Source organism: Fistularia commersonii, chromosome 25 (assembly GCF_037954325.1).
Source record: "Fistularia commersonii isolate RoL2024-O1a breed Wild chromosome 25, RoL_Fcom_v1.0, whole genome shotgun sequence".
NCBI lineage: Eukaryota > Metazoa > Chordata > Actinopteri > Syngnathiformes > Fistulariidae > Fistularia > Fistularia commersonii.
This window is the reverse complement of record NC_141308.1, coordinates 7,518,720-7,545,407: the sequence shown is the minus strand read 5'-3', so window position 1 is coordinate 7,545,407 and position 26,688 is coordinate 7,518,720. Positions and strand designations below refer to the sequence as shown.

The 26,688-nt window shown below is 43.5% G+C and overlaps 1 protein-coding gene across 1 annotated transcript in view; it reads left to right on the top strand.

Annotated features, from left to right (window-relative positions):
- pde4ca (phosphodiesterase 4C, cAMP-specific a) overlaps positions 1 to 26,659 on the top strand; it is a 47,711-nt gene extending 21,052 nt beyond the window's left edge. Inside the window, exons 3-17 of the mRNA XM_086173121.1 lie at positions 14,792 to 14,983; positions 15,895 to 15,939; positions 16,566 to 16,602; positions 17,347 to 17,420; positions 17,531 to 17,583; positions 17,849 to 17,961; positions 20,885 to 20,978; positions 21,118 to 21,287; positions 21,397 to 21,495; positions 21,610 to 21,774; positions 21,923 to 22,022; positions 22,128 to 22,282; positions 22,399 to 22,521; positions 22,636 to 22,818; positions 22,898 to 26,659. Of these exons, the coding sequence (XP_086029247.1) occupies positions 14,792 to 14,983; positions 15,895 to 15,939; positions 16,566 to 16,602; positions 17,347 to 17,420; positions 17,531 to 17,583; positions 17,849 to 17,961; positions 20,885 to 20,978; positions 21,118 to 21,287; positions 21,397 to 21,495; positions 21,610 to 21,774; positions 21,923 to 22,022; positions 22,128 to 22,282; positions 22,399 to 22,521; positions 22,636 to 22,818; positions 22,898 to 23,383 (2,089 nt within the window). The 3' untranslated portion in view covers positions 23,384 to 26,659. The remainder of the gene's footprint in view (positions 1 to 14,791; positions 14,984 to 15,894; positions 15,940 to 16,565; positions 16,603 to 17,346; positions 17,421 to 17,530; positions 17,584 to 17,848; positions 17,962 to 20,884; positions 20,979 to 21,117; positions 21,288 to 21,396; positions 21,496 to 21,609; positions 21,775 to 21,922; positions 22,023 to 22,127; positions 22,283 to 22,398; positions 22,522 to 22,635; positions 22,819 to 22,897) is intronic.
- Positions 26,660 to 26,688: the final 29 nt, after the last annotated feature.

Here is a 26,688-nt window from a genome sequence, read left to right as displayed (position 1 = left end):
CAAAGCAAGCTGCAGCTGCTGCTCGGTGGTTGTCTCGTCCAAAGTGAAGAGACTTAGGGTCATCCAGAAAGGGAATATCTTGAGAATCTGCATCAGCTGCTGTATTTATCACACTTACACACACACACAGACACACACACATACCCATTCTCCAACTCTTATCAGTTGTTTCTGCTCTGTATCTGCAGCTGCCGAGATATCGCACGTTTCCTTCTTGAGGTTTTACTTCAATTAAGTTCTTGTTGTTGTTGTTTTTTTTTTTCCTGGTGACAAGACCCAGTCATTTTGTGTAGAAATCACACAGTCACACACACATATATACACATGCGACTCAGGATTTTTTTTTTTTTTTTTTTTTTTTGCCCAACACCGGTAAAATTTTCAAGAGAAAAAAAAACAACTTCGAAATTAATACTGCAATTTAGTAAAACGCCGCGAACGAAAAAACCAACGCCAAATCACAGTTGTGGCTGAAGTCAATTTGACTGCGGTCGGAGGGGCGGGGAGGAGCGGAGCAGCCAAGAATCCACAGCGAGGTGGCAAACTGGTTCAGAAGTCCTTTTTTTTTTTTTTGTTGTTGTTTTTCTGCGCCCGAGGTTCGGTCGACGGAGTCTTTCAGCGAGATGGTGGTGGAGGGTTCGGCTCCCAGGTTGTTTCGGCTTTAACACCGTGACCTCCGGGTCACACGGCTCTTGACCTTTAGCGCTCCTAAACCCTCGGCGCGAGTGTGACTTCCACACAAATCCTGCTTGTTTCTGTGTTACTTGTAGGTTTTTCATTTTCTCATGTAGCTCATGGTGTAATCTCGGGCGCCTGCGGCCGCGGAGGCTATGATGCAAAGCGGTGTTTACGTTACGGTCCCCTGTCCTCTTTCTCAGGCCCGAGCCTTTGTTTATCGGATGTAATAGGAAACGGTTTGGGAGTGCAGGGGCAACGTAAAGGGCAGACGTCCCCGCTAATGCAATTCCTCTCAGGACCTTCGGCGAGATATCGGAGAAGCAGAAATTGCCTCTTGAGCTGCAAGCCTGGGGGGGGGAAATTAATAAGGTATCAAGTGCTGATAAATATTTTCTTAAATACAATTTAAGAAACTGCAGTGAAGCTAACCGGCGTGTTTTTTTTTTTTCGGTCTGCGTCAGGAAGCTGGAACACCTGGGGAGAAAAAACACTCGTGCTCGGGGAGAAAATTCAAGAAATATAAAAATAGAATTTGAACATGTAAACAGCCCCCCCCTCAGCCGAAAAAAAAAAAGAAAAACAGATGCTTTAAGAAAAAAAAAATAGTGTCGGCTTTGCAGAAGGTGATAAAAATCTAATCTCATGAAAACCTGCGTATTCAATATTTTCAACAGCCTTTTTTTTAATAGGTACCACTTTATTTATCAAAGCGCATGCGTTTCAAGCCGCAGGGACGCTCGCTGCCACTGCCGCCGCTGTTTTTTTGTGCGCAGAGGTGGGAGATGTAGGTCACGGCCGGCATCATATTTTCAAAAGGTGGAAGAAGAGGACCGGTACTGTTAAAAATAAGATGTTTTTGTTCTCGCACGTGGCTGCGTGCGTCCTACGCAAGGCCCGAAGGGGGGGTGCAGTGCAGTGAACGCAACCCGGGATGTTGCGAGAACACCTGCGATTTCATCCTCCCACGAGCCGCTTTCCCAAACCTGTCAAAGTGTAAGAGCAGTTAGAACATTAGTAAGAAAAGCCTTAAGTAAAGGATGCTGATGAGAAGCTGATGTGATGAAGGAATTTAGACAAAAGTTCAGGAGTGTGAATTTTACAATTAGATTTAGATTTAGGTGGCATTCGTTGCTGCGTGCTTCTTCGTGATGGCGATGTGGCGCCACAACCTGTAGCAGGAACCCCCCCCCCCCCCCGCCCAGGTGGTTTCAGTTCATTAGCAGGTGTTTATATGTACAGTCAAAGCTTCAAAACAGCTCCAGGCGCCGTCATGACCCCCCCCCCCATCATGCAGGCGAGAGCAAAACGAAGGTCAAGGCCGCGGCAGGGCCTCGGGGGCCACCTTCGGGTCACGTGATCCGAGTTTTCTGACCGCCGAGTCCTCGGATCCAGCATCACCGCGAAGACTTTGACTCTGAATCAGGGAGAAAAGCCCGAGAATGGATTTGAGTTCGCCGACTCGAATTTGATCGCTGAGGCAAATTTCTGACTGTGTAGGCATATTTGTAAGCCGCCCGTATATTATTTGGATCGCGCAGTCGTCTTAAGCGGCGGTTTGTAAGTAGCAAAGTAGTATTAGGATCAGCCTTTTCTCAGGGGTGGATTTGTAGTAATATGAGAAAATGGCCTTAATCTCATATTGATTTTAAGTTGAGCGCAGCTTCGAGTTATAAATATAGGTTGAAACAGATCTTTCTTTGTGAATATCGCGGGCCCGTGGGATGAAAACAAGCAGTGAAATGTCAGACAAATACAAATCGTGCCGCCGCGCGGATGAGTTTCGACCTTCGGACGTCGAGTCTGCGACCCGTCTAGAAAGTCCTGAAGTTCTCAGCGTGCTCTATCGCTATTGTAAAAGGGGAGTCCCGGACGGGGGAGGCTGGGATATGAGCTTCGACATGAATCTAATGGAAAATCAGACCCTGCGCTGTTAAAAAAAAAAGCCTTCACTTTTATTCTCTTTTTATTCTCTGGAGGAACCGTGAGGATGAGTGGGAGCAAAGATGCATGGGATTAGCGGCCCGGTCGGTGCCCATTTTGGGATGCTATTTATAGCTCAAATTTAAGATGTTGACATTTCCGAAGTAAAAAAATACCGCAGTCTTCTGGACTGAATCATTAGAGCGTAGAAAGTTATTGATAATCAATGCTTGTTCGGTGAATTTGTTTCCTTTAATCTTTTTTTTTCACTCTCACCCCATCAACTTGTCTTCTTTCTCTTATCTGTTCTGGGAAGGCGACGCCGGTAATAAACCGCCGGCGTGTCGGCCGCAGCTCCCTCCTCCGGCTGCACAGTGCACGCACCATTTCACTTTCACGAAAGCAGGAAAAAGCTGGCAAAACAACCTGCAGAGGGAGGAGAGATATAAATCTGCTGCCGTTGACATCAAACACGGACGGACTCGTGTGTGTGTGTGTGTGTTTGGCGTGTGATTTAAAGCTCAATTATCTCAGTTAACCACAGAGGCGACAGCATTTCCCCTCAGATGGATATGTGGTAAAGGTCGCGTGGTCTTTCTGGCCGCTCAAGCGCAACAGGTACCGCGCAAAACCAAAGCGGCGAGCACATCTGCTCTCAATATATACCTCCCGTCTCAATTTAAATCTCCGCCGATGGTGACAGTTATTGGTTTCCGGGCTCCGCCTTCTGCGGAAGACGACTGATTAGAGGATTCACAGATGAATTGGCTTTTTCATGTATTTACCTGCGTTACTTTATCCTTTGATTGAATTTTGCCAACAAGAAACCGCTTTAAGGCCGTAAAAGCAGTCTATAAGGCACTTTTAGTTCGACTTCATCGTCCTGCTTAAAGCAACACCATTTTTTTGGGGCGTAACACAGACATGGGAAATTTGATGGACATGGAAATAATGCATTGGAAATATGTTAGTTCACATGCTATATATGTATAAATATGTAAACACTGCTCAGAAATATTAGAGGAACACTTCAAAACCACATCAGACCTAAATAGGAGAAAAATAATCTTGTGTTTCTTTCCTGTTCGTAACAAAAGGATGCCACATGATTAGTTGGAAATGAAAATGATCCCCTTGTGGACGGGTGAAATCAAAGACACCCCAAAAAAGTGAAAAAAAAATTGTGCAGGAGACTGTTCCATTTTGCCAAAATGTCATTGTAGCATCTGAAATGATACTCTGTAGTTTGTGTGATGAAGATTTAGACAAAATAACAATTTTGTGCAAGCAAAATAAGAAGGAACGCATATATTGACGAGAAACGAACCGTTACAAGTTAAAGCTCTTTGATAGCAGCTTTGACTTGGACTGAACACACCGGCAACCGTCCAAATAGATCTATCCCTGTTACATCAGCGGCAGGTAGAAATGTGCGTGCAATTTTTGGGATTTTTAAAGAAAATCGGTCGAGTGAAATACAACCTATTGTGTTTTTTAGCTGTTTTAGGGGCGCTGAAAAGGTTGGTCAGACACTCAGCAGTCCAGATTATCACGCTATTGCTACTAAAAACCCTTAGGGCAGGACCTGCACCGCTTTTTTAGACGATACCCACATTTGCAAGTTTGTGTGCTGAATTTCAATGCTGTTGTAACTAGACGTAATTTGAAATACGAGATAGGTGCGCAGTTTGTTATAACCACCTGCGCCAAACGTCAGTCATAACATTTGCATTGGACTAAATAATGTAGCTCAAACCAGTACATTTCACATCGTAACCTATGTCCAACCTATATATACTGCGTGTATACGTTTGTGTTTTTTTTTTTCAATTCCTTGACAGCTTGTGGGAAAGACAGATTGAGACATGTTTCAGCAACAGCTCATTCCCCCGAAATGAAAAACGTTTGACACCTTAAGTTGTTGGTTTTCGGCGCTAATCGTCAAATATAGCCGCGTTAGCAGGCGGCGCTGGGACGGTTCACTTCGTACCTGATTAATAACACGGTGCTGACGTTAGCATTTATTTCACAGTGCTGTTCTTTTCATAGTTTTTCTTTCGTGTCAGACTGAATTTGAGTTAATTACCTCTATTAGCCCGAGTTATGCTTCGTCCGTCCGCCTCTCCGGGGCCATATACAGCTTGCTGTATGTCCACAGGATGTTGATCCAATTTTCTTCATAGGTATACCTGCTCAGGGCCAAACATAAAATGAAATGGGACTGACATGGAGCAGTATGCAAGTTATGACAGCCAGGAAAGGGATGGAAAAATCCCAAAGAGCCTTAAAGATTATTTCTAAATGGCCCACTGACAGCAAATACAAGTATGAGCTTTGTTGTGTGTTTTGGAGGGAGGGAATGTGATTTATGCCTTGAGTAATTTAATATGAAGTTAGGGCTTTACGAAGATGACAGTTCTGGCAGTTTGCATGTGAGTGAGGTAACCGAGATGAGCCGTGGACGCGGATTTCTTAGAAACTCAATATTCATCACTGTCATTTTGATGCGGGTGAAGACGGGGGGAAAGTGAAATCTTCATCTATCTGATTTATCGAAATCTCGCAAGTGTGAATTTTGGACCCGGCGCGCCGCGTCCGACGCCAAACACTCAGGCGGCTTTTTGTTTTAATGCTTGTTACAGATAAATATCTTTTTCTAAAATCTCGCGCTGTTGACGGATACGTAAAGCCTGCTCCTAAAGTTAACTACTGTCCAAGTTTTCCAGGTCAGTGTGACATATGAATCATGTAGTCTTAGCACTGGACTCCCCGCGTTCGCAGAAATAATTGAGTTGTCCAATGCCCTCTTGGCAAATCAAGGGTATGGTTTACAGCCAAAAGCCATTTTATCCCAATAACACACCGAAAGTGTTTCCAAAGCATTGTCTTCAATGGTCAGTGGCTTGTCCGGAGATGGTCAGGCCCACTGGGACCATCCTGATTCATCATTTATCTGCAGACGGGCTGGTGTTGGGTTGCGTGTTTTGGTGCTTAGCTAACACTGGCGTGTTCTCGTAAAGACACATAGCAAAAATACACACTCAATTTGTGGTGTTGCATTAGGTTGATTGTAACCTTCAGTTAACCGCAGTTAATTTGTGGGTTTGCAGTGTTACAGCGTCTCTTGAAACTCCTCTGGCTCGCTGACGGGTGACACAGAACATCAACGATGCATTGATGTACCTCTGTGTGTGTGTGTGTGTGTGTGTGTGTGTGTGTGTGTGTGTGTGTGTGTGTGTGTGTGTGTAATTGCTAAGGTTGGGAATCAGCAGATGACCGCAGTAAGATTTTTAAACAGTAATAATACGATATTAGTTGTCATCGACACGCTCTTTGATTTTTCACAGGGGGTGAATTCCAATAATAATAAAAATGACAAATTATTTGCATGATAATTCATGATGATATGTATTTTCTATCTTCTGTTTGAAACATTTCCTCTCTCATTTAGAGAAAATTCTCACGTTGTTCTGCCTGCTCTTATCCCCGTACACACTGGCAAGTGCAGCGTACAATATCTTTCGTTATTTTTATGACGTATACATCTACTGAGCAAAATTAAAAAATAAATAAAAATAATATTTCCAACTCAGTTACTTCCAAAATGTATACCATTTCTGATAGAGAATTTTTAAAGCCTTGTCAGGTGATGCTGATGTTACCTTTTCAACAGCAGTGACGCTATTTTGCATCCCTACTACATATTACCGCTCATTTGCATTTTCAACAACATGTGATGTCGTAGCATCCATTTCTTCGATATGATAAATTTCTCAACTTGCTGTTTTTCCCCCTCTGACGCTGTCCTAGCAGAAAACATAGGTATTATACAATGAATCCTTGTATTTATGCATTGTTATCACTCACAATATTAAAATTTCATGCTGTATCAAAAAAGATACGGTATCCGGTGAAACTGAATAGTTTTCTCTTTGCAGTCAGTAACTTGAAATTCCCCATGGTTCACTTGCTTGACTAAAGAAGCTCGGATAAATCATGTAATCTACCTGTCACTTTCAAAACTTTCAAGGCCGATTTTTAATTCGATAATTGTTTTTCAGGCATGATCTTTTTGAGTCAGTTAGCTTGATAACAATTTTAAATCTCTTGAATGACATTGTTGTATAAAATGAAATATAATACCCCAAGAGAACGTACACTATCGAACCCAGTATAACCGATAATTAAGTTAAAAAAGTTTGTTCTGTTGCATCCAAGTATCTATTCAAGTTTGGTAAATAGAAACATACTCTACTTAAGTGTATTTCCTTAGAGTAAAAATTGAGCTTTCGGGATCATTGTTTTCACGAAGGAGCCACAATGAAGGATTCAGCATTTTGTTCCATAGGAATCCTTCAACACACACTCTGTTCTTACTCATTTCCCACTTCATTGGCCGTCACCATCAAAACCTCACGCTGATCAAATCCCCACACTTTTATAGAACCGGTAATGAACTTTTCCCAACCTCTTCTCGCTCCTTTTCTCACTTCCTCTCTTTATGTCTCTTCTCACCTTCAGACCCTCCAATTCATCTCCTCTCACTTCTCTGTTTTCTCTGCCACGCCACATGATCCTTGAGGATAACACAGACGACGCTGCTGCGTGTGTGTCCGTGCGTGTGTGTGCGTGTGTGTGTGTGTGCGTGCACGAGCACGTCTGTGCACACGCATCGATGAGGACTCTCCCATGACTCACTGTAAATCTCTCCGGGTGTCTCAGTCAGCCAGGTTTATTAAAATCACCTCTGGTTGCGCTTCGCACTTGTCGGCTTTTTACACAGTGTTATGATTGTAATTCTGTACGAAATTGTATTAACGGTATTTGATCTATTTCCAAGCGATACCATATTTATTTAAGGCGCAGCGTATCTTTGACGTACAAGGCACTCCCATCTTAAACAATGATCTGCCTTGTAAAACAGTACAGCGTGTACGGTGTGTGAGATGGCCTTGGTGAAACGTCTACGCGTTATTCTACAGTTTGTCTTCCTGCCAGCGAGGCTCATTTTATAATGTTCCTCAAGGGAAAGACAAACAGCACTATTTGAACATAAGGAAAGAATTTATGGTGGTTATCCAAACTAAATTACACAAAACGGGAGCAGAAATTGCAAGATTTTTTTTTTTTTTTTTCGAAACAATTCGACTACACTGGAATTTAGTTAGATTGTATTAAAGCGAGTACATTTTTAACCGCGCTTACAAGAGAAAAAGCAGGTATTAAATTACACATGCATAGCTGATTCAATGGTTAAAACACGGTGCCTTATCTTTGCACTGACGGCGGAAAGGTGAAGCAGATTCGCCGTAAAAGTGCATGGGAGGTCAGTGTGCTCCTCATGTCCGCCGGGCCAGACGTCCAGACAGCGCGCCGTTGTTTTCTGAAGGAAAGAGGCAGACGGCTGTGCTCCCAGACGGCGGTTACAGTTGCCAGATAGAGGACACTGAGAATACAGTTCACATAAAATAAGTGTAAGTAGTTTTACATATATATATATATATATGTACACGAACGTACACACACACACAAATGCACAGTTGTTAGTGTCTTTTTCTGTCTGATTATTGCTTTTGGCTGCTGGGTGCTCACAGCAAAATAAACCATTCTAACTTAATCACAGTGAACCAACTATATTCTTCACTCATGTACAGTAAGACAGTGACCACACACATGTACAATACACAAACACACACACTGCCGTAGTTCTACTTCCCAACCAGATGTTTTATATTGTCTTTTTTTTTTTAAGGTGTATCCTAATCAGGTAGAAAAAAAAATCGACGCTTTACCTTTCAATTGTCTAACTTGTTTGTTTTTGTTTGTTTTTTTTTTTGTGGGTGAGGGCGGGCATTCTTTTAAATGTACAGTTTGGTTACATGAAGTCATCAAAAAAAAGACACTGGTCTCTTTTCTTAAGCAAACTTCCCGTCCACAATCGGTCGACTGTCGAGACCGTGGGTGTTCAACTTGTGTTCAGAAGTGACTTCAATTTCAGAAAGGTCAGTGTTTTTGTGTCACCACCTTTCTCTACCGCCAGCTTATGCTACCTTTCCACCCTTGAGCTCTGTAAAAACGAATCTCCCGTTCCCCCGACACAGACCTTATGGACTCTTGTTTTACTTTTCGGTCGCAACGTGTCCACTGATCGTGAAAACGTTGCCACATCCGCTCTGTTTTTTTTTTTTTTGTTTTTTTTTATGTTGCCCGAGGCAGGAGGATAAAATGTCTGAAAGGATCTGGTTTCATACTTGTTTTCTAAAAGCGCCGCAGCTTAGGTCAACTTTTTTAAGTTACGCCGAATGTGCCGAGGTGGACACGCGGTGTAAATATAGTGTGTTTCCTTCTTGTTTTTTAACCAGGAGGGGGGATTAGTCTGTGACAGAGAAAAGGGCACAAACACGGACGGCCAGGAGCCGCATCTAATGTTCGCCTGCTGCCCATGAACGAGCTGCACCGCTGAAGTCGCCTTCAGTTCTACTATTCCTATAAGCGATAAACTATGCGGGCGGCTTTTTAACATAGATTCTCACGATTTTGAACTTTTCCTTTCAGATGAATCAGCCCCCCCCCCCCCCCCCCCCCCCCCCCCCAAAAAAAAATCCCACCCGAAACTACAATAAGCAATATGTCAGCCGCGGCGTAACTGGATAAAAGTGATCCGAGTTCATAATGAATAGTAAAATGGCTCAACTTACAAAAGTCTAGCATTACATGCAACTAGTCACCAATGCAGCTGTCTGACATTAAACTCAGACGTAAATAAGGATTATAGCTCGATAGAAAGTTATTATGAATTCATCTCGGTTTGAGTAAAGTCAAACACCACATCAGTCAGGTTTGCTTAACAACCTCTCCGGACAGGAGAAGAAAGGCAAGACTCAGAGAGAGGCTGGTTTTTATTCTCCTAGAGAGACTAAACAAAAACCATAGCAAAAACAATTAGGATCCCGTAACATGCACTGGTAGCGCTTGTGTTACAAGCGAACAATAATATATATAGATAAAAAAAACAGCTCGTGTTCAGAATTTCTTGTGACTTCCTATTTGGGTGACTAATTATCAATTTTCTCTTGGGCTTTTTTGGCAGATTTTTGGAATTTCCTATTCATTTATTTATTCATGCATTCTGAGGTCAAATGTGACTTAGCAAATACGTTAACATATGACAATCCAATTTTATGTTTTTCATTTATGAGCGATTCCATCCTCAGTAGACATACTGTGCGTTCTCTTGCGGTTCTTATTTTCCATCGACCTACTCGTGCTACGCTAATTGTCCTGGAGCCGTTACTAAGCATCAGCTTCAAATCGATCGCAGGAAGTCCAGCATACTGGAGCATCACTGAGACGAGTGCGACAGAGAAGAAGGGTGTCCACCCCCCCACCCCACCCCCACACACACACACACACACACACACTTTTCCGTGGCTTTTTGAAGAAACGGTTGAGCCGGTCCCGCGAGTCTGCTAATTCTACCTCTAGAAGAAAAAGGCCGGGAATGATGAATGAAGGTTCAGATGACAGCTCGCTCGCTCGCTTTCTCTCTCTAACGCTACCCAGATGGGATTGACGTTGCCGTGACAGGCAGTGACGCAGGCGGTGTGTCGAGTATCAGGGCCACTGACAGGTTACCATCAATCACGCTGTTCTACCAACCAGCGCGCTTAAATAACAAAAGTAATAAGGCACCTCTCTAATTACATTTTGAGTGTTTATAAAGGAGCTTCTTGAGGCCTAGATATGTTGGCCTCATTTTTTTGGACTCCAAATCAAATGTTTGTGCGCGCGTTTCTTGTCTATGTTCATTTGCATTTGCACTTTTGAAATCAGGATGGATCCAAGAGGATTAAGGCAATATCTTCTACCATCATACATTAATATCTCGTTGTTGATAACTAGACAATTGAATGTCGATCACATTAAACGGGCGGTTTAGATTTAATAGAATTTTTCGAATGTTTCACACAGAATCACATCGCAGTTCCTTTTAGATGTGCTGAATTTTAGATCCGATTTTTAAGATTATAAGGATATTTCATTGTAGTGTCATCACATGTGTATATACTTATATGTAATGAAATATTTTAATTGTAATTAGATGTATTAAAATGACAGAATTACTGAGTAACTGTTGTAGCTATCCGATAGAGCGGGCAGATCATGCAGTCTCACCAAGAGCCAGTAGAGGGACCCTTACCTTTTAGTGACTATTTATTTCACATCTCAAGTCACTTTTACTTTTCATTCACCAACAACTTTACACATGCACACACACATACACACACACAAGTGCGCTATTTGTCTCTTTGTCAACGTGTTATTTTAAAAATGGTTCAGTCTGTCCTTACTTATTTTTGCCGCGGCTGCGAAAAATAGGAGAGAGAGGGAGGGTGTTTCGGAAGGAGAGAAGAGGTGGGTGGGTGTGAAAGACAGAAAGACAATGGAGTCGTATGTGAAAACCCAGCCGTCCAAACAGTCGCGTTGTTTCTATGGATGCTTCCTGTTCAGATGACATGCACCCTGAGTCTGATGCTGACCTTTGGCCTTTTGAAAACACACACCCGCGCCAACTGACATTTTTACTACATGTTTTGGTTACAGACACAATGGAGGTTTAGGAAAAATGACTCATGTTCACATTTAAAGTGTGTTTAGTCCGTTTTCATTCCTTTCATTCAAAAATGCTGTATTAGAAAAATTAAAAAAAAAAAAAAATGTAAAAGCATTACTATTCTATCATTCCATTCTAACGTACCGGTGTTTTAGTTCATTCCTCTTTTGAACTGATTTGATGACATATAATAAAATCCTGAACAAAAAAAGCTATCTATATATTCCAAAAAAATAATGTTTTCTGTCTCCACATCCTCGAGAAATCTCCATTTAGTGTTACCGTGGTAACACCTACTGTCTGCGGTAAAGCTGCAGCCGATGAGTCTTAATTGAAAGGGAAATAGGAATATTAGAAACCATATATTTTGCCATATACTTTTTGCATGTGTATGTGCACACACGTGTACGTGCGCGTGTCCGTACATATGCACCCACGTGTCTGTATGTATATGCGCGGGCGTGGGCTAAAGGTAAATAGTCTGGTGTCATGAGAAAGTCAGGACTTTGCATTCATTCCCCGGTGCTGAACTCGCAACATCTGAGCGAGCGAGCCAGAGAGAGAGGGAGGGAGGGAAGAAGGGAGAGCAGCACTGAGGGAAAGACGTGGGCGATATTGCGATCTGTGATCTAATTTTAGCTCAGCTTTGGCTTCAAATAGAATTTTCTCCATAAATATTCATGAATGGAGCGACGAATCCGCTTCTCTGTGATGCAGCGGGAGAGGAAAAGGGGAAGGCGGGGGTTCTGTGTATTCTACCTGAAATCTTATTTTTAGCTACATGGCTGCTTCACACACCATCCCCCCCCGTGCAAGGGGAAGCTAAATTTAGCTGCATGGAGACAGAAGTGTGGTGCAGAAACAAAAATAGAATTGAGTTTATAGTCAGACCACGCCAGAGGTGTAGCATCATTTGGGCGGGCAGAACGCAATAGAAAGCAGGAAAGGGTGATGAGCGTGAAGCTCCGAGCCACATGTGCACTCATAGTAACAGGGCTGAGGTGATGTCATATCATAGGTGTGCACGCACAAACCTTAAATAAATGTTTTTTTTATTTCCTCGTTTACGTGCTTTTTTTTTGTTATTAAATGAAATTCAGTCATGTCCCCGGAGGTGTGCGCCCACCTTCCAAACTGAAGCCTCTGCCGCATGGTGGTAAAATGTGCAGCTGAGACCAAAAAGCCCTAATGTACACGTCTCAGAACAGGCTGTACCCTCTTTGAAATTGTATTTACTCTCTCTTTGCCCCATTTATCTTACCCTTACCCCCGCTCCTCCCCTATCTTCCCTCCCTCTGACTTCTGCGTTAGACTACGTATAGTGCAGTCAGTGTGTCTGAATCTGTCACATGAATGGATGGATGGCGGTTTCTTTGAGGCTGCTGTTACGTAACAACCAGTAACACACCAGCGTCTTGTCCTCATGCAGCATCCTCCCAGGGCAGTCATGGAGGAAGAATTGGAAAGCGGAGTGGAGGGAAAGTGTACATCCTGCACTTATCGCACACATCAAATGAGGAAGAATCTTTATTCTGTATTCAGACTCGAATGCTCTTCCAGCTATTAATTACATGTAATTATATTGCTACCATGCAGATTTCTGCTGAAGCTTGATCTATTGTTTCAGGATAATTCATGTAGCCTAAAGGATGGAATTGGAATAACACAAGGTTTCCCAAAGTAGTTTTTTTTTTTGTTTGCTTATTTTTTAGGGAGGAGGAGTGAAATCAGGTAAAATAAAAAAAAACAGCCCAGATACTGTAGACTTCTCAAAAAGAGATTTCTCAAAAATCAGCTATAAATAACCACCTGTTTCTGATTTTTGAGGAATAATTCACCGCTTTTCTAAATTGCGTTACATTCACACATTGGTCGAACACGTCGGTGTTCCCCCTCAGCCTCCTCCTTTCCCCTCTGCATTTAAGTTCCTTTTCAGAAACGCGTTACAGTCATTGTTTTGCAGACAGCCTCTAGTCCAAACACTCGTGCGTGTAATTATTCATTTTCACAATGATATAAACTACGCTTTGTCTGACGTCATCATAACTGCCTTGGAGAACAGTAAGGCACCCGGGGCCGTGAATGATGACCTTATGATATTGTTTTTTTCTCAATTTCCCACGCTCTTCATGTCGTTCCGTCACGACATCCCATTTGCTTGACATAGATTGAGTGTGTTTTCATCGGTCTTACAAAATCCTGCACAATCTGCTAATAGTTGTTTGGTTAACGTGTGGATTTCTACCCTGGAGTCCATCACGCTGTTTAGAAAGGGAGACGCGTTGCCAAACTGACTGCTGGCTGACAGATTCTCTCTGGGTTCACATGTCAACAGAGTGACTTCAGGAGAGAAAGAGATGTGGATCAATGCAGAAACGTGCCCAGACTAAGAAAAAAAAAGGGTCTCTCCGTGCCCATATTTGGCGTTTCTCTCCGTAGCCACATCGGGTTTGATCAGGAGGAACTCCTCCTCACCTGAACACCTGCCTATTTTTAGACTCACTCTCACATGACTCCATCGCCTCCTCTGATCATTTCCCCGCCTGCTGTTTGCAACTGCAGACTTCGTCTGGATGTTCACAGCTTTAAGAACACAGGTTTCACACCTTTAATGAAGTGAACATCATGTAGTACCTGCTGTTCCGTTTTTTTTCCAGTGTGTGTGTGTGTGTGTGTGTTTCGTAGCTGAACAGGCTGGGAGTTCAGCGATATTCCCACTTTCTCTGTATTGCTTGAATCGCCAGTGACAGCAGAGGAGTTTGGGGGAAGAGGCTTTTTTTTTGTTCTCTTTTACCCCACCGGTTGCTTTTTTAGCCTCACTTACATATTTGATCCGAAGTGTCAGTTTAGCGATCAGCTGGGCTGCAACAGGCTCACCACTCACACTCAGCTCAGAGGATCAGGCAAGGTTTGCCGTCTCTGGGTTTCAACACTCCCTCATTGTGTTGGTTTCCATTGTTAAAAAAACTGGAATGTAGCATTGATTTTGGTCCTCTTTGGTTCCCATATATTTCACACCGTCATATCCTTTGCATTATTTTAGCTCTTATTGTGGCCAGCTGGTCAATAATGGTGAGGCTTCCTTCTGATAAATGGCTACAGTTGTATGGCCCGATGACAGCGTTTGATAGTTTTAAATTTAGCCCATTGTGTCGTTACGCTCCTTCTTTTCTTTTGCTCGGTATGACATCAGCAAGCTCTCTGAGCGAGACAGTTTCTGGAGAGTTCTCATGCCGCCGCGGCCACATAGCGGTTTCATCGCAATGTGTTATCTGTCGTCTGCACGTTGGTTTGCATTGTTATGTTTGTGTTTTCACGACCAAGTGACGTCACCGTTACGACCGCAGTTGATGTATTTTCTTCTGCGGCGTTGTCCTGCACTCCAACACATGCTTCCTGTTGCATGCATTCGTACACATGCTGAGTGAAGCTTGGTGTTTTCATCCCGAAGCCAGGAGATCCTCGGTCGGCCGCCTCTCTCTTTTCAAGTCTGCACGCTTGTGTCTTTGTCGCCTTAAATTTAAGGAAGGAAAAAATAAAAAAACAACGAGTTTCCTCTGTCTCCCACTTTGTCCGCAGCTTCGATGTGGAGAATGGATTGTCAGCAGGGCGCAGTCCATTGGACCCCCAGGCCAGTCCTGGTTCTGGCCTGGTCCGACAGGCCAACTTCCCCCACAGCCAGCGGCGGGAATCCTTCCTCTACCGTTCGGATTCGGACTTTGACCTGTCACCCAAAGGCCCATCCAGAAACTCCTCCAATGCGAGTGACCTGTGAGTTCAATGTGCTCTCTGGGATTAGGAGGGAGTTTGGTGTTGCGGCTCAGTTGAACGTTCTGGCTTTCTGAAATGATACGCAGTATTCTCGTACATGCGTAATTCTACTTGAAAGTGGATCAGAAAAGATTTCGGTTTTCACGCCCACAGCATTCACATTAATGCCACAACGAGGGCTCTCTGCCTTTCCGGACCTGCCTGACTATCGGCTTGCAGATATTATCTGCATATATGAACCTATAGTACTTGCGCCCATTTAAAAACATTATTTCAGTCCGTATGACGTCGAAAATGATGCCGTATCCTACTTTGAAAAAATGTCATCTGGTAGTTTATCCCGGGGCATATTCCTGCAGTCAGCAATAGCAAGGCGGTGGATTAAGTCCAGGTATTAATTTCATGGAAATTAATTTTTTATTCTCTCCGACACCAGCTTATCCTAATAACTCATTCGCTTATTACATGATCAATTTGGCTAAACACCTAGCTACTTTCATACCTTGTCGGTTGAGTTGTAATTAACACATTTTCAACGGAAAGCCTGTTAACACTCCACGAACTGAACGTATTTTCAGTACAATATTGAGGATGCTGCGGCATTGCAGCCTCTCGCACTTTTTACAGTCCACATCGGCTAGAAGAATCTCATTTCTCAATAATAGCATTGATGAAAACATGTTTAACGTTGAACTAGTCCGACAGGGAGCGCTCAACAATAATACAGCTGCTGTATTTTCGCCACCAACTACTTTCTGTTCATGCGAACAGTAGTTCGTAAACAGCGACCCGTTTGCCCGTATGTCCCCAAACCATTACCCTGCCTCGATATGTCTAAAAACCGTTGAAGTTTCCAAAGTAAAAGGACGTCACGGGTCACCTCATCGCTTCTTGCCTATCTTTTTTCGAAGGGAAGAGAGCTTGAAGCACTGGGAGGTCAACTGGTTGTCATCTCGGTGAGACGATCGAATGATCGAATCAAAAATTGAGATTAAAAACACTGACTTTATCCCCTGAAGCCCTCCCATGCATTCCCTGATAGGTGGCCTGATGGCCGTTTCCCACTCTTCTTGACAGACGTAACCCGAAAGCAATTCATCTGTGTCCCTGTTAGCCCCCTAAAACATCCCCTTCTCTTTTGTATGTTTCTGCATGTAACGCTTGATCCGAGCCAACCGAGTATAACCCACTCTGCATTTTTTTTTTGTTTACTTTGTATTTTGCCCGTTTGTATTACCCACTTCTCCTCCCGTCCCAGTTTTGTTTCCTCACTATACTATGCAGTGCATGACATATTTGTTTTTCCATAAAGCTGCACACTTACATGATGAAAAACAGAGTTATTTATTTGGATAAGTATCAAATACTTAGGAGACCTCATTATATCCTCTCCCTGTCTGGTTACACTGACAAACTGCAGACTGCATTTTACTTTAATAAGCACTTGTTTTATTAGAGTTATTAAAACTGATTGAAATCAAAACTTCATGCAGTAGACTGACCTATAGTTAGTATTATTGTTTTAATTGGAGCAATATTGAGCAATATATTCCCTCTTTTTGTATTGTGTTCTCTTTTCCAGACATACAGAAGACATGATCGTCACACCATTTGCACAGGTGAGTCTACCGTGTTCCCTTAAGGCAAACTTGGAAGCTTTTTTTTTTTTTTTTTTTTTTTTGAATCGTGCGTGCTGTTTAAAACATCCATATAGTGAAGTTAAAAAGTTAATCAGGCTAAAGCCAGCCGGTCTTCAAAAAAAAAAAAAAAGAAATATAATGAACTCCAGATGGCATCAGACAGGGTTTTTACTGTCTCACCGGAACAGCCCCGTTGCAATACATTGGCCTTATGACAAGATCAGGCATCCCGCTGGCACGGCATGGCTCTTGCGTGGCATGTGCGTCACATTTGTGCTCAATTTACACAGTGAAGGAAGCAGTGAATCCAATACTGCTGGATCATGGTCTTTTAATTCGCATGCCGGCTGACGGAGCACAGACACGGGTCGGGTTTGGACACCGAATGCTCCGCGGGTTTTCTCCCCCGCGCTCGGTCAGTGCTACAGATGAGGTGACAGACATGACATAGGGGAGTGTCAGGGAGGCCATCAAAACACCAGAGAGTGAGAAGGGAAAGCCTCCACTTGGCACTTTAGCAAAGTGGACAGCGGCCTCGGGGTCCGATTTCAAAGGCTTGCCAGCGATTTATACAAAGAGGTGTTTTCGAGATCAGTAAATTGAAAGACGAGCGTAGGCATTTACGGCTGTCACTGAGGTAACATCTGCAGTTTCATTACACGACAAAATGTTATGCATGTCACATTGGACGAATAAGTACATTCCGTGTTGTTCATCTTAAAGGTCCTCGCCAGTTTGAGGACTGTCCGGGGTAACTTTGCCGTTATAACCGGCCAGCAAGATCGCCCGGCCAGCAAGTAGGTGTTCAGAAAATGTCTTTGCCTACTTAATAAATACTCTCGGGACATCAAAACATGGCCATTCCTCACATGCGCTCGCTTTGAATACGAATGCTGTCTGTCTACAGGACGCGTTCCTCAGGCAGCAACCCACCATCCATGTGCAAGACCAGCCTGGCAGGTGAGCGCTGGTTTTAGATTGAGCTCTTTGCTAATGAAAATCCCACATAGCTCAGACATTATCATGAGCGGATTTAAAAAAGATGTCAATTCGGAAGGTTACGGCTATCATGCGACAGTGGATGATCAGTTACGGAATGATGACAGCTTCGACACCCCATTGCTAACGAAAACAACCATTACCTCCTTTTTGCACTCGAGCCGTCAAAATGCCTTTTCAAAGTTGGGTCCATCCCGTAACAGACCCTTTTTTTTTTCTGCCGCAGAGGAGCCGCACCAGCAGCTGGCCATAGAGACACTGGATGAGCTGGACTGGTGTCTGGAACAACTCGAGACGCTGAAAACTCGACACTCCGTCAGCGAGATGGCCTCCAATAAGGTACTCTACTGTAACACGCCCAACACGTCACACACCGCCTGACAGAGCAGATAGATAGCGGGGTGGGCACATGGCTTCCGACAGGGCGAACGAGGATCACATCCATCACGGGAAAAAGGTACATACACCTGTTCAAACAGGCTCATACACTCTGATCCGTTCTCTGATTCAGCCCCTTGACGTGCGATATTACTTGCGCGCATCTTTCATGAACGCAAAACTGGAGGCAGTGCTGACCTCCGATACTTTTCATCCTGTCAGTTTATCCGAATATAAACCAATATAAGAGACATCGGAGCTGCATAGAGCTGAAAAAACAAGCACGATAATAAAAGATGCAGGAGTTTAATACACTTTGATTGTTATCTATTAATATCCCCGTGTCTAGCACGACTCCCCAGCGTCACAACATTAGATGGCGCCTTAATGCTCAAAGTTTTAAAATCAAATTAACCAAACTGAATGGGCACTTTTCATATGAGATGAATAACATCCTGATTTTTTTTATTTTATCTGGCAAATATTAAAAGCAACACATTGGACATGTTAATAGTTTTCACCGGCTTTTCGTTATTCAATTGAAGTCTCCGCACGGCTACTGGATGCCCAAAGTCAAACCGGCTCCGAGTATATTGTTGAATCCGGGTGAAGTGTCTTAAGTGCAGTTAGCCTTCAACATGCCCGAACATCCATTAACATCTGCGGAAAATATGAAAAGAGTCTCCCAACCGTCAATGGATTGGAGAGGGGCTTATTCCGTGAATGAGCGGGGTGGGATCATGCATGCAAATAGATGCTAGACGCGTAGACACACCCTTCCCCCCACTCATGTGCAGAAAAATGTGAATGAGGTAGAGTTGAGCTGGAGATGAAACGGCATCCCCCCATCCATCCTTCCCCACTGCATCCCTCTCCTCTCGTCCCCCGCCTCTTCCTTTTTCTCAAGCTGTAGCCCGGCACTCCTGCGATTCCATGATAAGTCCGCCCACACAACGTACACGTGCTCTTCCCTATAAAACACATACATACATGTCACACATATACACGCCCACCCCCCCATCACATATATTGCCTGCTTTGCCTCCCATCGCATCGCCTGCCTGGATACATTACACACGCCACATGCTCACGTGGCGGCGGCCGGAGTTTCGTGGGAGGCGTCCCCCATCTCTTTACTGCAGATCAGTCAATGAGCAGCTTCAGTCAGTGGGGAATAATTATCCATATAGGTAAAAAAAGACAAGCATCCGGGGGAAAACGTCGTTTCTGCATCGCTTGCAGCCTTATTGAACGGCTCGACTCAACTTAGATCCGTCATCACTCCAAGTGCAACGTGACCCCGTACCATTAGAATACTTAACGGCAAAAAGGCGGCCCGGTTCAGGACATTTTTCAAAGTCGGCTCCATCGACTCGCTTCTAAATTTAGAAAGTGAACGTGCGATGGTCAATTGTATCGACTGTAAACAACAGAAAAGGGTTTGGACGTCAAGCGTGCGACTGTAACCTGCCATTTTAATCCGTGCTCTTTATCACACTCGGGCAGCTTCTCCAAAGCATATCCTCATGTCAAACCTTCCGGGTTACTTCTTGCGCATGGTTATTGTAATGGTCAATGTCCCAAAGTCATTGTGGTACATGATGTACTGTTTTTATTTTAAGCTACATGAATGAAACCCCCCCCCCCCCCCCCATTGAAAGCTTTTTCCTTCATATCTTCTTCAAACTTAGTGCACATGGTGCATCTCACTACCTCCACCTCCGGCGCGCTCAGCCCCGCCTACTTTGTGCGTCTACCGACCAATCAGGGCGCAGCGTCCCTCCCGGCCTCTGCTGCAGCAGACGCTCGATTGGCTGCTATTCTTAGGCATTTTTGGAGGGAGGCGTGGATTAGAGTACCTCGTTCTCCCCATGTTTACACACGTACGGCAGCAGGCAGTAACAGAGTGAATGAAGGATAGTCAGGGGAAGGGAAAGGAGTATTGCTTGTCTGCATTGCATCCTTGCATCCCTTAGATATGCTTCCACTTGTTCTTTCTTCCGTGGACTTTTAAACCCTTTTTTTATCATCTGTCAGCTGCTACCGATCAAAGCTTCCACAGCACTAACTAGTGGACTGCCTGCCCGCTGTACATTTTGCTCAAGCCAGCAGTGTCGGAGCACAAAGTGTCCCTGCTGATTCTTTCTCTGTGAAAAACGGGCAGAGGATGACCGGAAAGCCCTGCTCTCTCACCCGATTTTTTTTTTACTCCCATGCTTAATTTTGCGCTGCAATGCCAGAAGTGAGTTATTTCATCTCCGTGTCGTGGATGTTCATTCAGGTAAGGAAAGACTAGGGGTGGGAGGGGGCGAGGTTGCTGGAGGTTCACATTTTGCTCATTTTTTGAATGAGTACGAAGATGAATGATGATGGAGACATTGACTTGTGGCTCTTCATTTGAAACTCGAGACCTCTTTTTATTATTCTGCATTTTAGTGCACTCTACTTTTATGTTAAGTCAGCACTACCTGTTTGTCAGAATGTATATGCCGTGTGTGTGTGTGTGTGCGCACGTGATGTAGAGACACAAAGGTGAATATCTCATACACAGAAGTCGCCAGTATTGTATCTGTATTTGCTTTGAAAAGCAGGATGCCAGAAGTTGTGATGTGCTCCATTAAAAAAACAACAACCCGACAAACACATAAATATTATAAATATTTAAATTCATCATCACTAACTGTCAGCCTTTTCTGTAAAAAAAAAAATGATACATGGATATTGAATTCCAGCCTAGAAAGAAAAAAACAGACGAAGGTATAGCTTCGCTTCCATTCAACAAGTGTGCACGTCTGTGACTGACAAACATCATTACTTTAAACCGTGCGAGGCGACGTGTGTCAAAGAAACAATACCAAATGTGTGTGTGTGTCTGCGCCTCCAGTTCAAGAGGATGCTGAACCGAGAGCTCACTCAGCTGTCAGAAACCAGCCGTTCGGGGAACCAGGTCTCGGAGTTCATCTCCAGTACCTTCCTGGGTAAAACGCGTTATCCTTTACCCGTTCCAAACATTTCTGTCCTACGTGTATATGTGTGCGCGAGCGCTTTACGCCTCCCAGTTATTGTTTTTTTGGCATTTATGGTTTTTTTTCCGGTTCTTCCCTTCCCGACTTACAGAGAAGCAACATGACATGGACATCTTGTCACCTCCCAACAAGGAAGAAAAGAAGAAACGGCCCATGTCCCAAATCAGTGGTGTGAAGAAGGCTATTCAAACCCCGAGTCTCCCGCCGTCCACCATCCCTCGATTTGGGGTAAACACCAGCCAGGAAGGTCTCCTTGCCAAAGTACGAGGACAAGCGTGGTGCAAAATTCTGCATTTTAATGCCGCAGATGTGGCGTACCGTCCTCTCCTATTTAGGATGTGTTGTAACAATGCGTTTAACTCATTGATAGGAGTTGGAGGATATTAACAGATGGGGAATTGACATCTTCAAGGTTTCTGAGCATTCTGGGAAACGTCCGCTGACGGTCACCATGTACACCATCTTCCAGGTAACACAACACAGTTTTTCTTCATCCAGAACTACAATTTTTTTTTCCCAGCAAGTGGTTTTGATTTCGTACCTTTCGTTTTTTTGACCGATGCTGTTTTATCTGCCTCTGCAGGAGCGCGAGCTGCTCAAGTCTTTTAAGATTCCGGCAAAAACTTTCATTACCTTCATGATGACTCTGGAGGATCATTACCACGCCGACGTGGCCTATCACAACAACATCCACGCTGCAGACGTGGTCCAGTCGACACACGTCCTGCTGTCCACAGCTGCATTGGAGGTAGAGGGTCTCCCCTATTCCGGAAAAAAAAAAGAGCAGATACACATTGTTTGGTGAGAGTGACATAATAAAAGTCACAGCAGCTGCCTGTATTGACTTTCCCTCCTCGTGTGTGTGTGTGTGTGTGTGTGTGTGTGTGTCGTCCAAGGCTGTGTTCACTGATCTGGAGATCCTCGCCGCTCTGTTCGCCAGCGCCATACACGACGTAGATCACCCCGGAGTATCCAATCAGTTTCTCATCAATACCAGTGAGTTTGCATGGCTTCGCGGAAAAGGGAGGGGGATTCACTTTGCATTTATTGTTTCTTTTAATATTCTAATATACCTTTTTTTGTTGTTATTTCAACCATCAGATTCAGAGCTGGCGTTAATGTACAACGACTCGTCGGTGTTAGAGAATCACCACCTGGCTGTCGGCTTTAAGCTCCTGCAGGAGGAGAACTGTGACATCTTTCAGAACCTCACCAAGAAACAGAGGCAGTCGCTGCGCAAAATGGTCATCGATATGGTAAGATGCCCCAACAGCAACATGAGATTGCCATCCGCTTTGTTTCTACGACAGAATGTGACAAATGGTACCTTCGGAAAGTAAATCCTAATCGGTCGAGGCGGGTTCTATTTCAGGTGTTGGCTACGGACATGTCCAAGCACATGAACTTACTGGCAGACCTGAAAACCATGGTGGAGACAAAGAAAGTCACCAGCTCAGGAGTCCTGCTGTTGGACAACTACTCAGACCGCATACAGGTAGAAAACAGTTGCCGCTCAACATTTACTTTGCAAACAAACAAAATGAAAATGAAGATCACCATACGGTAAATTCTTTTATCTAATCTTTTACTTCATGTTGCTGTCCCACAGGTTCTCCAGAACATGGTACACTGTGCAGACTTGAGTAACCCCACCAAGCCGCTGGAGATCTACCGCCAGTGGACTGACCGCATCATGGTGGAGTTTTTCACCCAAGGAGACAGGGAGCGGGACAAGGGCATGGAGATCAGCCCCATGTGTGACAAACACAACGCCTCCATCGAGAAGAACCAGGTCAGTCGCGGTTGGTCGTCAATATAATCTTCAAGAAATCACGGGGACTTCCACCTTTTAAGCGGAATTTCTCTTACAGGTGGGTTTTATCGACTACATCGTTCATCCGCTTTGGGAGACATGGGGCGACCTCGTTCACCCGGATGCACAAGACATCCTGGACATGTTGGAGGATAACAGAGAGTGGTACCAGAGCATGATCACTCATAGCCCCTCGCCCAACCCGGAAGGCCAGGAGGAGGGAGAGCTCGCCGGAGAGGCGTCAGGTCTCGGCTCCGGCGGCGGCTCCGCTGCCGCTGACAAGTTCCAGTTCGAGCTGACTCTAGAAGAAGAAGGGGAGTCCGACACAGAGAGTCCGCATGAGGAAGAGGAGGGTTACAGTCACAGGTTATCGTCAGAAATCTCGAGAACTGATGCGAAGGCCGCCACGTCACGCTTCCAAAAAATGCTGGCTACCGATGCAGGCAGGACGTTTTCACTAGAGTCAGACAAGGATATGACAGAAGACAGAGAGACAGACCAAGAAGATGTCTCTGAGGTTTCACACTTCAGACATGGCACATAGCACCCGTCAAAAGTTGTCGTTCTTTTGGCCTTTTTTGTTTCATTTTCTTGATTTTGGTGCCTCATCCTCAGTCACTCCTCTCCTACTACTCCAAAAAAACCACCTCCTCTGTTTCCACAGACATCGAGCCTCGGGGTGGAGAGTACAGGATTGCAGGTGTGAGGTGTTATGAAGAAAGTCAGAGAGTCTGCAGTCTTACATAGCAGCTGCTTGCACTAGAGAGAGACAGATAGACTGAGTCACTGTTCCTGCAGAGGACAAGAAACCAAGTTTCGGAGCAAGTCCTCTGTTTTCGGTCAGAAATACTGTGGAGGTTCTACAGTGATGATGAGAAGAGAAACACACCTTTTACCAGTAAACCCAAGATCCACTTCAGCAAATAAGACACCTGTCTTCCTCCGTTTGAGTATTCGTGAAGAAAGAAAGGAAGTGGTGAGTTCCGCGAGACGTCTGTGAAGATTCTCAGTCATCCAGGTTATGGTTCTCCAAAGGAGGGAAGAAGGCGACCGGACCGGCTGTAGATACTTGAAGACATTTCGCCTCTCGACCCAGCCCGGCCCCCTCCCTCCCCCGTCCTGACCGGCTGGACAGGGAGCGTCCCTGGTACCTGTCACATAAGATTTTTTTTTTTTTTTTTTTTTTTTTTTGCCAAACTAGCAACTTTCATGGACAATGCTGTTTTGCTTGCTTTTTTTAGTTAGTTAATTTTTTTGTGTGTTTTATTTAGGGCCATCCTCAAAGCAGAGTAAGCAAAGCAACGTATGCAGAAGACTTGAAATGTAGCTGACATTTTGAGGGACTCTGTCATAATAATCTTGTACGTAGCACTCCTTTCAAACCCGACTTTGCACAGTCTGTTTTTAATAGTGTGCAGCAGTTAGTTGTGTTAGAAGGTGAATAACGAGAACCAGCCGGGAGCACACGATATTTCAAACTTCTCAGCTGTCTCTTATTGTTTCCATTTTTTTTTTCCTTTCTAAAACTATGCTATTGTATTGTTGTAAACGAAAAGCCAGGATCAGAGCGTTGCTATATGGTCATACAGTGAGGGATGTGCACATGGTGCCTCCCAGTGTTGACAAGTGGAATTGAAGCGCTGGCAAGAAAAAAAAAAAAAGATGAGACGCAGGGTTTTGCTTAGGTCTACAAAGAAAATACATTTAAAATGTATTTGATTGTAGGACTACCCAAAATATCAGTTATGTTTCCTTTTTTTCAATCTTTGAACTATTTCTTTGTTTCGTTTTTTTTTTAATTGAAGTCACTGATTTTATTGTCTGCATCCTCTATATTTTGGTACCCATTTTATCAGTTTGCCTTCGAGTTTAGCACTTTTGTTGATAGCAAGCCCTCTTTGTAAGTTCTAAGGGCTTGATCCAAACCATGAGCACATGGGAGGCTGTTGACTGAGAAACCAGCACAGATGAAATGCAAACACTAATTGCCACAGTACATGATGTTAACCACTCAAATCGATTGTCATTGCTCTAAAACGACAATACATCCACCTGTTCCCTAATCAGTTACAATTAATTAATTGGACTGATAAGGACAGTGTAATGCAAACACATGGAATATTACCATCATTGTAACTGTAAAAAAAAAAAACTCCTGACGTTACCAAGAGGCAGTGTCGTGCGCCAGATTTTTTTTTTTTTTTTTATCTTTTTCCTCTCATTGATCGATATTTTGCTCTTCGCAGGGACATAAATCAATGACAAAACAAGTGCCAAGCAAGCATGACACAACCCGTACTGTAGTTTCCATTTTGCCACTGGCTACTTTCCATCAGTCACTGATAAAGTTGGTTGATTGTAGCACCCCGTGTGCCAATCTGACCTCAGTGTCTCTGCTCCTTTTTTCTAACTCCTGTAAAAACAATAACTGAAACTGATATTGTCTTAAAACAGTGATGTGTTTTCGTGTGTATGTGTTTGAGTGAATGGCTGGGTCGACTTTTTCGATGTATTTGCTAAGGAGAAAAAAAAAAACCAAAGCACTTTGTATGGTACTTTTACAGTTCTGCACTTCCAGTACATTTGATCATGTATAACGTGACTGTTTTTGCTGTTTGTTCTTTTTTTTCTGTTGGCTAATGGCCTTGCGGTTGAATTGGATTCCCAAGGCTAGATTGCTAAAGCTCTTAAAGGTTGGATGTTGGAGGGATTGAAGTTTTGTTTTTTCTTTTATAATGAACTGTAAAAAATGTTTTGTTGAGGTGCATGATATTGGCTACCAATTCAAATCATATGAAGAATATATAGACTACTTACAGACTTAGCCTGTGGAGGAATGTGTTTTATTTTATTACCACAAAACAATCACGTTTAATGTGTGAAAGAGCTGAAGGTTTTCTTGTTTGTTTGTGTTGTTGACGCCTTATTTTGGAACTTGGGATTTTCTTAGGTCATATATATATATATATATATAAAAGCGTATGTTTGCATATATACATATATTCATATATACATATATATATATGTATATGTGTGTGTGTGTGTGTGTGTGTGTGTGTATATATATATATATGTTCAAGGACCTGCTGGAAGAAATCTTGTGCAATCTTTTCCGTAGCTATTAAGAGCACCAAACTGACACCAACACGTACAAATGCCTTCAAAACTAAGGACTATTTAACAACAGTATAACCAGCACAACATGCAAAGATTCCATCCGATTCTCTGTGTGTCACCAGTTGTTTTATCTTGTACATTTTCCTCACAGTGCTTCATGTACAGTTTATTTATTATTTCTGTGTTATCTGTCAGAAACATTGGAGAAGTAGGCTTTTTTTTTTTTAGTCTGAGATTTAGTTCATATGTGTAGTTTGATTTGTGAGAATTTCAAACAGGACAGATTTCAACTACTACAAGCTTCTTTCCCTTCTCATTTAACTTCTTTAATAACATTATACTTAAGCAAAAAAGTACTCACTCTCATGATATTCTTGTGAAAATAGTCGAGTGACCGATTCCCTGGGTTTTCTGAAACATTTCTCCTTTTCTGTTTTCCTCTGTTTCCACTGACAACTGATACTGATGAAGGATCTTGCAGCAAGTGTGATGATCTGACATTTCTTTAATTCTTAGTGAAGATTTTAGTCATATGGCATCAACAGTCTTCCTAGATCAGTATTTCCTTTCTTCATGTTTGACGGATATGGGTCATGAACTGGTACTGCAGCATTGACAATCCAATCTCTGTTGTTTAATTGCGGGTGTTTTAGCCCTCTCTTCAACTAGAACTGTATGCCTTGCCAATAAAAAGTAAACTCTTCATTGTGTTGTTCTCTACTTTCAAAGCAT